This window comes from Cricetulus griseus, chromosome X (assembly GCF_003668045.3).
Source record: "Cricetulus griseus strain 17A/GY chromosome X, alternate assembly CriGri-PICRH-1.0, whole genome shotgun sequence".
In the NCBI taxonomy this organism is placed as follows: domain Eukaryota; kingdom Metazoa; phylum Chordata; class Mammalia; order Rodentia; family Cricetidae; genus Cricetulus; species Cricetulus griseus.
The window spans coordinates 124213352-124227907 of NC_048604.1; the positions used below are offsets into that span (position 1 = coordinate 124213352).

Genomic DNA, 14556 nt, shown 5'->3' on the forward strand with positions numbered 1-14556 from the left:
CAGATTGTAATATAGAATACTTGGAACAGTCCAAAAACAAAAAGACCACGTAGCTGAAGTGCAGTCATTCTGTGCAAGTGGCGTAGGTAGGCACAGAGGTGGGCTGTGGGCTTTATTTTTTAACTTCATCTGAAGTGAATGTATGGGATTTCCAGTCTCTGGTAGCTGTCTGGATGGATCACACTGGATACAAGTTGATACTCGAGAGGAAACAAGTCCAATTATCCAGAGAAAGGAGAGTGGACTTGAATATGTCTTGGCAAAGAAGATGGAAAACTAAAAATGTAGGTGGGTTGACGAAGTAGGGTAGAGTGGGAAAGACCTGGATGCTTGGTTAAAAAGCAGGGAGAGCAAGGGGTTGAGGCTTTATCCTCCTCAGCTATGGTTACCCATGGGGTGGCAGCCTTAATTCTGTAAGGATGCCTGAGATTGGAACAGCATGTAACACTTCAGTGATATTACATGTGAGATGCTCTCAGAGCTTAGTCCCTGACAATCAGGATCCCAAACTTGCATGAGAAACAGTTATATGAAAGGATTCATATCCTGTCATAGGGAAGTGGAGCCAACAACCCTCTGGGTCGCCTATAGGTAGCATGAGGTCTCAGCAGCACAGTGAATCCTGGGAATGAGTAAAGGCATGAATGGCAATAGCTGAGAAAGCAAAGCCAGCAACCAAAGTCTTCCTCCAAAGTCCTGAAGAATTTAATAAACTACACCATTGCCAGATCAAGTACCCACCAAGGATGACAAGCCAGTGCTCACAGCTTTGGTACCATTGAAGCCAATACAGCAAAAAGCAAGCTTTCCTACTATAGGTTGACCAAAATTGAGTCTTGGGCCTGTTCCTCCCAACTGGCAGTGCTGAAAATATATTGGTAAGTGAGATGGAACAAGAGGAAGTGACATCTGATTATAACTGGTGTTGCTGGTCACTGCTAATATTTTAGACTTTAGTGACTATCTTTCTAGTTGAGGTCCATAAGGCACTCTTCTAGTTCATGTTCTGCTCTTTAGAGATTTTTAGTTCTGCCAGGTGCTCAAGGTTACTTGTTAACCTTAAATGCAGTTAATCACCTGCTTATGGGTTTCATATTTTTGAGGGCAACCTGACTCCAGGAAAGGCCTGGGCCTGCCACACTAGGAGCCAATACTAGTGTCACATAGTTCATGAGATGGTCTTGAATTGGGGCTTTTCAACAGCACCAGAAGTGGGTTTCCTTATGCCACATTCCCCGCCAAGTGTTCAAATTCTGGAGCATATATGGGACATTTCTCATTCAGACTAACACATTCTACTCCCTGACTTCCATAGACCTCATGATTTTATCGTAATACAAAATGGATTTAGTTCAACTTCAAAAATTCTCAGTCTTTCAGTGTCAGCACTGTTAAAAAATCCAAAGTCTATTCTGAAATTCAAGGCCATCTCTTAATTGTACCATCCTATAAAATAAAAAAGTGAACTACACATTTCTAATATATAATGGCTCAGAATATACCATTCCAAAAGGAAGGAATGTGGACATAATGAGGAAATATGGGACCGAAGCAAGAACCCAGAAGGTAGAACTCCAAATCCTGTATCTCTATGTCCAATGTAAAAGGTCTGAGATGTTTCCATCCCTTCAGATTTACTGGCTGCAACATACATCTCTCTTGAGCTGGTTCTATTTTCTGTGTGCAGCTCTCCTTGGCAGATGTCTCATGGATCTGGCATCTGCAGCATCTTGGGGTCTCCACAGAAACCCAGGCTTCACATTCACAGCTTCATGAAGTGGCCTCTTGGGGTGACCTGCCCCCTTAGGGACTGCATTCTGGGGTTCCCTTGCCACTGGATACCTGTTGTCTGCAGCTCACTGAAATGATGGAATTAGATCCATGACTCCTTGGATTTAAGCTTCCAATACTATAATCACATAGATGACACTACCAAGTTCTACTGCTGGCTTGGGATGCCCTCCATGCCAATCATATTCCTGGCAGCTTTTTTATTCAGTTACTTTTCTAGGAGCAGAAAACTTCTGAGGCCTTTTCATAGTTTTGGAAGCTTAGCTGGGTAGGTTCTTGCCCTGAGGGCATCCTTCCTTTTACTCTAGATCCAAACAAATGGACTCTCTTTGAGGACACTAAACTCCTTATCTTTTTCAGCACAAGCCTTGGCTGTAACATTGCGTTCCTGGTGCTTTTTAATCTCTTCAAACTACATTTTGTGTTTCTGACTTCCCCACTTACTCCGTTTCATTGTAGACCTGTGTAAGTTATTAGCAGTAACCATACCATCAATTCAATATGATGCTGCCTTGAAATTGCTTCCATCAAAGAAATTAGTGCATTTTAAATGTAGCCTTGGGAAACTTCTTAGGACAAGGACAGAAGCCAGCTATATTCTTTGCCTAAAAAACATAAGAATAGCCTCTAACCAAGTTACCATTATTGTTTACCTCTGAAACTGCTTGAGCTGTGCCTTCACAGTCCACATTGCTCTCAGCACTACTACCTCCCAAGTTACTATTAGGATGTCCCCCTAAGCTCTGCTTACAGTATTGATTTGCTTTTCTAGAATCTTCCACATTCCTCCCCAAAACAGCGTGGACAGTTTCTTCACAGCAATGCCCACTCTCTGGTACCAACTTCTGTACTAGTTCCTTTTCTAATGCTGGGCTAAAATGCCATGACCAAGGCAACTTAAGGAAGGCAGAGCTTATTTTGGCTTCTAGTTCCAAAGGGATAAGAGTCCCTGATGGTGGAATGGTGCCATGGAAATAAGTGACAGGCATGGTGACAGGAACAAGAAGCTAAGAGCTCACATCTTGAACCACAAGCAAGGAGAGAGCAAACTGTAAGTGGAATGAGTCTTTTAGTCTCAAAACCTGTCCCCATCCATGTACTCCTTCCAGCAAGGCCACACCTTCTAGATCTCTCCAAACTGTGCCAGCAACTAGGGGCAAGTATTCAAATACTGAATCTCATGGGGGACAGTTCTCATTTAAACTACCAGAGCGATAGTAAGGTTTCTAAAATTCTTGTGAAGAGTACCTTGAGCCGGGCTTTGGTGGCACACACCTTTAATCTCAGGTCTCAGGATTAAGAGGTAGGTGAATCTCTGTTCAAGGCCACACTGACTACAGGGAATTGATTCAATTCTAAGAGAAACATCACACAAAGGTGATCTCAGCACCTAGGAATCTCACTCCTTTAATCCCAGCACTAGGGCCGTGGAGACAGGAGGATATGGCTGGGCAGAGAAAGGAATATATGGAGGAGGAGAGCTTTTTGGCTTGTGGAGACAGGTTTGCCATTTTAGCTGGGTAGAGGTAAGTGCTACTTACTGGCTTGGCTGCTTTGCTTCTCTGATCTTCAGCTGAAGCTTGAATCCCAATATCTATCTCTGGGTCTTTTATTTATGGTATTATGTATGTATGTATGTATGTATGTATGTATGTATGTATGTATGTATGTATGTGCATGTGCATGAAGATGTCCACGAAGGCTATAAGAGGGTATGGAAACTCTGGAGCTGGAGTTAGATGAAGTTGTGTGCCATTATGTGGGTGCCAGGAATTGAAATCAAGTCCTCTGCAAGAGCAGTAAGGCATCTTAACTACTGAGTCATTTCTCCAGCCTCCAATTCTTAGATTTCCTAGTTCTTTTTTGTTTGTTTGTTTTAATTATGTAGGACACCTACAATGACACTGAATAAGAGTAACTGTTCTTTTTTTATTTAAAAAATTTATTTTTCATTTTACATGCTAACCCCAGTTCCCCCTCCATCACCTTCTCCCGACTCCCTGACTCCCCGTTCCCACCCCCATCCACTCCTCAGAGGACATAAGGCCTTCCTGGGGAGTCAACAAAGTCTGACATACCTAGTTGAGGCAGGACCAAGCCCCTCCCCCCTGTTTCAAGACTGAACAAGGTATCCCACCACAGGGAATGGGCTTGAAAAATACAGGTCATGCCCCTGGGATAGGTCCTGGTGGCACTGCCAGGGGCCCCACCAACAGATCAAGACACATAACTGTCACCCACGTTCAGAGGGCTTAGTTCAGTTGCATGCAGGTTCCCCAGCTGACATTCCATAGTCCGTGAGCTCCTACTAGATTGGGTCAGCTGTCTCTGTGGGTTTCCCCATCATGATCCTGACCCTCCTTGTTCATATGCTCCCTCCTCCCTCTCTTCAACTGAACTCCAGGAGCTCAGCCCAGAAGAGTACTTTTCATATACCTGACTTGACTGTGAATTCTTCATATATATATATATATATATATATATATATATATATATATATATATATATATGTTCTATGGCATATATATATGGAAATATATTCCATTTTCATACTAATTTGCTATGTTTTTGTATATATGTATGCTCATGCATGTGTACACACGTGTGCTCAAGCTCATTTGTGTTATGCATGTTCACATTTGTGCACATGCATATGGAGGTCAGAGATCAACATCAGATGTTTTATTTCATTACTCTCTACTTTACCTTTTTTGAGACAGTGTTTCTTAACTAAACCTGGACAACACACTGATTCTTTTAGCCTGGCTAGCCAGGAAGGTCCAGACATCCTCTTTTCTCTGTATCTCCATTGCGTGCATGCTGCTATGCTTGACATTATTTTTTTCCTAAAGTATGCCATTATCTTCCAACCAAATAAAATATGTAAAAACTGTAATTATTTTGACAATATGTATTTGAAAACATATCCTAAGTTATAGCTCTAACTGTTAAACAAATGTCAAAGATCCTTTCAATTTTATTTAGTAATTTATTTATATAATTTTTGCTTAGCCATTTTTATTGAAGTATCATGATACAAGTGTCTTTTTATGTGATTTTTCTCTCATACATTATATGCTGGCTGCAGTTTCCCCTCCCTTCACTCCTCCCAGTCCCTTCCTCCACGTCCTTCCTCCTCCAGATCCACTCCTGCTCCACTTCCCTCAAAAAAAGAGCAGGCCTCCAAGGGATATCCACCAAAAATGGCCTAACAAGTTACAATAAGACTACATACAACTCCTCATATCAAATCTGGACAAGATAACCCAGTAGGAGAAAAGGGGTCCCAAGAGTAGGCAAAAGAGTTACAGATACCACCTCATTCACACTGTTTGGAGTCCCCCAAGAACATCAAGCTACACAACCATATGGTCTATGCAGAGAACCTGTTTTAGACACATACAGGGTCCTTGTTTATTGCTTCAGTTTCTGTGAGCCCCAGTGAACCCATTCTAGTTGACTCTGTGAGTCATGTTCTTGTGGCCTCCTTTGGCTCCTACAATCTTCCCTCCTCCTTTTCTTCGGGGGTTCCTCTGGCTCCACCTAGTTTTGGCTGTGATTCTTTCCATCTGTTCTCATCAGTTGCTGGATGATTCCCCTCTGATGACAATTGGACTAGACACCAATCTACGAGTACAGCAGAATATCATTCGTGATCATCTCACTTGCCTTTTTTTGCCAGTCATATTTGGTTCTGTCCTGGGTCCCTGGGCTGCCCAGCCTCTGGTTCCTGGCCATCCACCCAGTGTTAGGCAGTGGGCCTCAAGTTGGACAAGTCATTAGTTGACCACTCCCACAAGTTCTGCACTACCATTAACCCAGCACATCTTGCAGTTAGGACAGATTGTAGGTCAAAGGTTTTGGGACTGGGTTGGTGTCCCAGTACCACTGCTAGGAGCCTTGCCTGGTTATAGAAGATTGCCAGTTTGGGCTCCATGTCCCCCATTAGTAGGGCAATTTGCTAGTGACACTCTCATAGATTCCAGGGAGTTTCTACTACACTGGGTTTCTACATCTCCCCCCATCTGCCCCAAAATTCCAGTCTTCTTTTCCAGGACTATCTTCTTCATTCATCCCATCCACAACTTGATCCCTCCTGTTCCCATCCCCACCCACCCCCAGTCCATCAGTAAAATCTGTTCAAACCTCTTTCTAGGGAGATTCATGCATCCCCTTCACATTGAGCCCTTCTGGTTACTGAGCCTCTTTGGGTCTGTGGAGTGAAGCATGGCTGTTATTTATTTAACAGCTAATATCCACTTATGGGTTTATACCATGTTTGTCTTTCTGGGTCTAGGTTACCTCACTCAGGATGATACATTTGCCTGCAAATTTCATGATGTCATTGTTTTTAACAGCTGAGTAATACTCAACTATGTAAATGTACCACATTTTTTAATCCATTCTTTGGTTGAGGGGCACGTAGGTTGTTTCCAGTTTCTGGCTGCTATGAATAAAATTGCACTGAACATGATTGAGCAAGTGTCCTTATGGAAGGATGGAGATTCCTTTGGGTATATGCCCAAGAGTGGTACAGCTGGGTCTTGGGGTAGATTGATACCCAATTTTCTGAGGAACTACCATATTGATTTCCATAGTGGCTGTTCAATTTTACAGTCCCACCTGCAATGGAGGAGTGTTTGCCTTACTCCACATCCTCTCCAGCATAAACTGTCACTGTCTATTTTTTTTATCTTAGCTATTCTGACATGTCTAAGATCTGTACCTCTTTTTAAAATTGGATTATTTGGTTTGTTGATATCTAGTTTCTTGAGTTTTTACGTACTTTAGATAGTAACCTTCTGTTGGATGTGGAGTTAGTGAAAAGTTTTCCATCCTGTAGGCTGCGATTTTGTCCTATTGATGGTGTCCTTTTCCTTACAGAAGCTTTTCAGTTTCATGAGGTCTTATTTGTTAATTGTTGATCTTAGTGCCTATAATATCAGTTTTCTTTTGAGGAAGTTGTCTCCTGTGCCAATGTGTTCAAGGCTATTCCCCACTTTCTTTTCTATAAGGTTCAGTGTATCTGGTTTTATGTTGAGGTCTTTGATTCATATGGACTTGAGTTTTGTTCAGGGTGATAGATATGGATCAATTTGCATTCTTCTTCATGCTGAAATCCAGATAGATAATCATGATTTTTTGAAGATGCTTTCTTTTTTCTATTGTGTATTTCTGGCATCTTTATCAAAATCCATAAGTGTGTGGATTTATATCTGGGTCTTCAATTCAATTCTATTGATCTACATGTTTTATGTCAATACCATACAGTTGTTATTACCACAGCTCCATAGTACACCTTGAAATCAGGGATGGTAATACCTCAGGATGTTCTTTTATTACTCAGAATTGTTTTAGCTATCTTACGTTTCTTGTTTTTTCATGTGAAGTTGAGTGCTGCCCTTTCAAGGTCTGTAAAGAATTGTGTTGGAATTTTGATGGGGACTACATTGAATCTGTAGATTACTTTTAGTAGGATGGTGGTTTTTTATTATGTTAGTCCTACTAATCCATGACCATGGGATATTTTTCTGATATCTTCTTCAAAGCCTTGACGTTTTTTGTAGTACAAGTCTTTCATTTGTTTGACCCAGTTTTCATTCAGTAGGGAGTTGTTTAGTTCTCATGAGTTTATAAACTTTCTGTTGTTTTTGAAAACTAGCTCTAATCAATGGTGGTCTGATAGGATTCAGGGACTTGTTTAAATTTTATGTTAGTTGAGACTTGCCTTGTGACCAAGTATGTGGTCAATATTCGAGAAAGTTCTGTGAAGTGCTGAGAAGAAGGTATATTCTTTTGTGTTTGAGTGAAATGTTCTATACATACTTTCTCAGATACTAAAATGGCTACATAAGCTTGTTTCTTAGGTCCAGTTGTTTGGAAAATCTTTTCTTAGTCAATGTCTATCTTTGGTTTTGAGATGTATTTCTTTTAAGAAGAGAAGGGTAGATTATGTTTTTGCATTCATTCTGTTAGTCTGTATCTTTTTATTGGGAAGTCCATTGATATGGAGAGATACCAATGACCAATGATTGCTAATTCCTGTTTGTTGTTGTTGGTGGTGGTGATGGTGGAGGTGGTGGTGGTGGTGGTGGTGGTGGTGTGTGTGTTTTCTGTGGGTCTGAATTTGTGGACAGATATTGTTTAAATTTGTCTTCATCATGAAATATCTTGTTTTTTCCATCTCTGGTGAAGGAAAGTTTTGCAGGGTGTAACATTCTCGGATGTCATCCATGTCTGTAGGACATCTGTCCAGACCCTTCTGGCTTTTAGAGTCTCCATTGAGAATTTGGGTGTAATACTATTTGGTCTGTCTTTATATGTTACTTGATCTTTTTCTCTTGCAGCTTTTCATATACTTTGTTCTGTATGCTTAGTAATTTATTGTGAGGGGAGTGGTCTTTCTTTTCTGGTTCAGTCAATTGGTGTCGGTGTCATGTAAGCTTATACCTTTATTGACATGTCCTAGGCTGAAAAAATACCCCTTCATAAGGAATGGGCTCCGAAAGTCCATTTGTGCACTAGGGGTAAATACCGGTTCCACTATTAGAGGTCCCATAGACTGCCCAGGCCTCTTAAATGGCACCTACATTCAGAGGACTTGGTTCAGGCCAGTGCTGGTTCCCCAGCTTTATGACTGGGGTCCCTGTGCTCTCACTAGGTCGGGTCAGCAGTTTCTATAGGTTTCTCCAGCACAGTCTTGACACTTTTGTTCATCCCTCCTCCCTTTCTACAACTGGATTCCAGGAGTTTGGCTCAGTGCTCAGCTGTGGGTGCCTGCTTCTGCTTCCATCAGCTACTGGATGAAGATTCTAGGATGACAAAAAAAGGTAGTCATCAATCTCATTATAGGGGAAGGGCATCAAAGGCGGCCACTCCACTACTGCCTAAATTCTTAGTTGGGCTCATCTTTGTAGATCTCTGAACATTTCCCTAGTGTCAGATTTCTCTTTAAACCTATACTGGTTCCTTCTATTAAGGTATCTCTTTTCTTGCTCGCCAATATTCCTCCCCGGACTCAGTCTTCCTGATTCCTCTTGTTCTGCTTCCCCTTCATTGTCTCCCCTTCTCTTTTTCCTCACTCCCTTCCCTGCCCTTCCTTATTCCTAATTTGCTTAGGAGTTCTTGACCTGAATATCCCAACGCATATGAAGCAGACATGTAGGACTTTAAAACAACTTTATAAAGATGATGGAGATCCTCCAAGAGGAAATGAGAAAATCCCTTTAAGAAATAGAAAAAAAACAAAAATTACAGGAAATGGAGGAAAAGAAAAGGACAAAAATTCATGAAATCGACAAATCTCTTAAAGAGAGCAAGGAAAGCCAAGAAAAAAAAAACAACCAAAAAGTGAAGGAAACAATTCAAACAATTCAATGCTTGAAAGCTGAAATAAAACAATAAGGAAAACACAGAATGAAGGAATGTTGGAAACAGAAAATCTGGGTAAACAATCAGGAACTACAAATGTAAGTATAACCTATAGAATACAAGAGATGGAAGAGAGAATCTCAGGTGTTGAAGACTCACTAGAGGAAATAGAGTCATCAATCAAAGAAAATCTCAAGTCCTGGACACAAAATATCCAGGAAATACGGGACACCGTGAAAAGGCCAAAAGTAAAAATAATAGATATAGAAGAAGGTGATGAAATACAGCTCAAGGGTACAGAAAACATATTCAAGAAACTCATAGCAGAAAACTTTCTTAACCTAAAGAAGGATATGACTTGTATCCTGCAACTTTGCTGAAAGTATTTATAAGCTGTATGGGTTCCCTGGTAGAATTTTTCAGGTCACTTATATAAACTAAAATAATAAATAAATAAATAAATAAATAAATAAATAAACTATCATATTATCTGAAAATAGTGAAAGTTTGACTTCTTCATTTCCAATTTGTATGTACTTGATCTCCTTTTGTTGTCTTATGGCTTTAGCTAGAACTTCAAGTGCAATATTGAAGAGATATGGAGACAGTGGACAGCTTTGTCTTGTTCCTGATTTTAGAGGAATCAAGTCTATTTAGTTTGATTTTGGCTATTGGTTTGCTGTATATTGCTTTTATTATGTTTAGTTATGTTCCTGTTATCCCTGATCTCTCTAAGACCTTTATCACGAAGGAGTGTTGGATTTTGTCAAAGGCTTTTTCAGCTTCTAGTGAGATGATCATGTTTTTTTTTTTTTCTTTAGGCTTGTTTATATGGTGGATTACATATAGTGAACGTACTGGAAGGAAAACTCCAGCCCATGAAAGTTAACCACACTCACAAAAACTTATATAATACAGATAATCTCACTTTACCAAATAGCAAAAGAAAAAAAAGGAAGGAGAATCCACACAAAATTCCTTCACAAACAACAAATCCAAAACAAACAAGAATTAACATTCAATGGTCATTAACATTCCTTAATATCAATGGTCTTAACTATAAAAAGACACAGGCTAACAGAATGGATAGGAAGACAGAATCCATTCTTCTGCTGCATACAAGAAACACACCTCAACTTCAAAGACAGATTCTGAAAGCCAGAAGGTCCTGGATAGATGTTCTACAAATGCTAAGGGACCATGGATGCCAGCCCAGACTCCTATTCCCAGCAAAGCTTTCAATCAATACAGATGTAGAAAACAAGATATTCCATGACAAAACAAGATTAAATAATACATACCCACAAATCCAGTCCTACAGAAAGCCTGTTACTTCAGAGTAAAGGGTTGGGGAAAGTTTTTCCAATCAAATGGACCCAAGAAACAAGTTGGTGTAGAAATCCTAATATCTAACAAATTAGACTTCAAACTAAAATCAATCAAAAGAGAGGAAGGTCATTTCATAGTCACCACAGGAAAATTCCATCAAGATGAAGTCTCAATTCTAAAGATCAATGCCTCAAATAGGAAGGCACCCACATTCGTAAAAGAGACATTAATAAATCTCAAATCACACTTATAGTGGGAGATTTCAACACCCCACTGTCACCACTAGACTGGACCATCAGACAGAAATTTAACAAAGAAACAAAGGAACTAACAGAAGTTATGACCCAATTGGAATTAACAGAAATCTATAGAACATTTCATCCAAACACCAAAGAATATATTTTCTTCTTAGTGCCACATGGAACCTTCTCTAAAATCAACCACATACTCGGCAACATAGCAAACCTCAACAGAGTTTTTCATTGAGAAGTAGGGTGCAATTCTTTTTTCTTTCTTTCTTTTTTTTTTTTTTTTTGGTTTTTTGAGATAGTTTCCCTGTTGCTTTGGAGGCTGTCCTGGAATTAGCTCTTGTAGACCAGACTGGTCTCAAACTCACAGTGACCCAATTGCCTCTGCCTCCCCAGTGCTGGAATTACAGGTGTGCACCAACCAACACCTGGCTGAGAAATCGGGTGTAATTCTGATAGGTCTGCCTTTATATGTTACTTGGCCTTTTTCTTTTTCTGCTCTTAATGTTTTTTCTTTATTCTGTAAGTTTGGTGTTTTGATTATTATGTGTCAAGGGGACTTAATTTGGGGGGCTAGTCTATTTGATCCTACCTATCAAAGAGCATGAGAACTCTTTCCATTTTCTGGTATCATCTTTGATTTCTTTCTTTGAAGATTCCAAGTTCTTGTTATACAGTTTTTTCCTTTGTTTGGTTAGCATTACCCCAAGATATTTTATGTTGTTTGTGGCTATTGTAAAGGGTGATATTTCTCTGATTTCTTTCTCAGCCCATTTATCATCTGTATCTAGTAGGGCTACTGATTTTTTAATTAATCTTGTTGGTTCTTCAAGAAAATCAACAAGGTAGACAGACTTGTCCTCCACAAAATTTGAAAATTTAAAGAAATGGACAATTTTCTGGATAGATATCACTTATCAAAATTAAATCAAGAACAGATAAGCAATTTAAATAGACCTATAACTCCTAATGAAATAGAAGCAGTCATCAAACATCTCCCAACCCCAAAAAAAGCCCAGGGCCAGATGGTTTCAGTGCAGAATTCTACCAGAAATTCAAATAAGAGCTAATACCAATACGCCTCAAATTGTTCCACACAATAGAAGCAGAAGGTTCATTGCCAGACTCTTTTACAGGACTACAGTTACCTTGGTACACAAGCTACACAAAGACACAACTAAGAAAGAGAATTACAGACCAATCTCCCTCATGAATATTGATGCAAAAATACTCAATGAAATACTGGCAAATCGATTCTAAGAACACATCAGAAAAATCACCCAACATGATCAAGTAGGCTTCATCCCAGGGATGCAGGAATTGTTAAACATAGGAAAATCCATCAATATAATTCTTTGATTTCTTTAAGGGATTTATTCATTTCCTCTTTAAGGACCTGTATGAGCCGGGCGTTGGTGGTGCATGCCTTTAATCCTGGCACTTGGGAGGCAGAGCCAGGCGGATCTCTGTGAGTCCGAGGCCAGCCTGGTCTCCAGAGCAAGTGCTAGGATAGGCTCCAAAGCTACACAGGGAAACCCTGCCTCGAAAAACCAAACAACAAAAAAAAGGACCTGTATGTCTTCATAAAATTGATTTTAAGGTTGTTTTCCTGTGTTTCCACTGTGCTGAAATATTCAGGACTTGCTTTAGTAAGATAGCTAGGCTCTGTTAGTGACACATCACCCTTGCTGTTGTAGATTGTGGTTTTACACTGTTGTCTAGACATTTGGTTTAGGTCTAGGTGCCAATTTCTGAGTTTGTCTTTGTTGGATGGTATTTTGTTCCTTGGCTTCTGTTTCCTCTATGATCTTCTGGCCTGAGTGGCCTGTGGTCAGGTTGATTTGGGGGCTGGAATTCTGGTGCCAGGTGTGGCTTCTGGTCCAGTTGGGGGTCATCTGCAGGAGTTGGGGTCTGGGATATAATGATTGGAAGGTGTGGAGTAATTGGAGGTATGTTGAGTGGGCATGGAGTAGGGGCAGTGCTGGGGCAGTTGGGCTGACTACTGTTCTGTTAGTCAGTATGTCCTCTGGGCCAGAAGGGTACCTCTGCTGGAATTGGGGACCAAGATATGGTGAGGAGGACAGTAGAGCTGGTTGGGTGTGGGCTGGGAAAGCACTGAGAAAGTGGAGACATTCCTTGGGCAACTAGCCTTCCTGGAGTTCTGGAGGCCAACATGGCCTATGGTTTGGCAGAAAGCTTCCTTCAGAGTTGTAGGCCTGGATATGTTGCTGAGGAAAGGAGGGGTGGTTTGGGGTAGGCGGGGTAGGCACTGAGAGAGTGTTGGCAGTCTGTGGGTGGGGGAGCAGCTTATCTGAGCTTCTGGGTGCAGTCATGGCCTCTACTAAAACAGGGGCTTCTGCCAAGTTGTGGGTCAGGATATAGTCTATGCTTGATATTTTTCTATTTTTTTATTTAAATTAGTACAAGCTTGTTTTACATGTCAACCTGTTTCCTCTCCCTCCCCTCCTCCCCTGCCCTCCACTAACCCCCTATCCCATTCCCTTTCTGCTAGGGTGTATGCTTTATATTATGATGTGGATTTGAGGGATCTAACTAAGGTCCTCATGCATGTGTGGCAAGTGCCTTACCAACTGAGCCATCTCTCCAGGCTGGTATTTTAGAATTATAAATTAATGTTATCCTCAACTGAATAATTTTTCATCATTTTAACACTGTATGTTCTTCTCCCCTTATCTGTTCATAAAATATAATAATTTAATATATTTTAAAATTTAAATATTGTTTTTAAAATATTATTTTTTTTTCAGTTTGCCAAGCTGTGACTGTTTATTAACTGTCCAGATTACAAAAATACCGCAGGCAACACCTTAGTTCATCCATCTAATAAGCTTGTTTATCTGGTCTTCCCTGTTGCCAGCATCACCACCTTCCACAAAATGAGTTGTCTTTTTCTTCATTCCACCTCGGGGAGAAGATAATTTGAAGGGCCACAGGAAGTTATTTGCTTCCTTGAAGCGTTTTTCAACTGTATAAATCTCATGAATTAGATCCTCCATGCAGATGATTCCGTATTTACCAAGAGATCGAGCAATCAAGGAATTGTCTGTCAAGGCAATTCTCTTCTTATTGATTTTGCCATAGCCACGCTTGTAGATGAGCTTGTTTACTGACTTCAGGTTGGGGTACCCCCATGCAATGTATGGTTCCACAATCCTCAGCATATTAATTGAAGCCTTGTTGAGCTTAACAAAGGTGCCATTGAAGATCTGACGAAGACAGAGCAGCTGCAACATCTTGGGAACCTTTGGGCTTACACCATTGATACCTCGGATTCGGATGACAAATGCCAGCTTGGGTTCTACAGGCACATAGGGGTTTCCAGCTTTCCTTGCCATCCTAGTCATGCGAATCTCTGTCCTGTACATCTGCCTGTTTTCCTTGTGGTAATGCTTTGCTTTTCCATAAATGAGCTTCCTCCATGGCTTCCGCAGTGTCTTCAGTGCAAAGTTCTTGCGAAAGCGCTTCACCTTCAACTCTGCGAAATTCCTTTGCTTTTTCTTAAGGGTTTCTGGCACAGAAGGAACCTTCTTTTTCTTCTCCGGCACAGCCTCCTCCATGGTTCCAGTCAGAAAACAGAGAGAGCGAAAATATTAATTTTTTATGGTATGGGTGTTTCCATATATATCAAGTGTATGCTGAGCCCACAGAGGACTGAGCGGGTGTCTGATCCCCTGGAACTGGAGTTACCGTTGGTTGTTAGCTACCCGGTGTGTGCTGGGAATTGAACCAGGGTCTTCTGGAAGAGGAACCAGTGCTCTTAATTGCTGAGCTCTCTAGCCCTGAATATTAACTATTT

At 40.7% G+C, this 14556-nt stretch overlaps 1 protein-coding gene across 1 annotated transcript; it reads right to left on the reverse strand.

Moving 5' to 3' along the window:
• Positions 1 to 13534: 13534 nt before the first annotated feature.
• LOC100771117 (60S ribosomal protein L7) lies at positions 13535 to 14317 on the reverse strand. The gene has a single exon (XM_027433107.2). It carries the CDS (start codon positions 14315 to 14317, stop codon positions 13568 to 13570), a length of 750 nt encoding a protein of 249 aa, XP_027288908.1. The 3' UTR covers positions 13535 to 13567.
• Positions 14318 to 14556: the final 239 nt, after the last annotated feature.

Bases quoted from the DNA above. Each gene is read 5' to 3' on its own strand.
- LOC100771117 (XM_027433107.2), bottom strand. From the start codon at position 14,317: ATGGAGGAGGCTGTGCCGGAGAAGAAAAAGAAGGTTCCTTCTGTGCCA.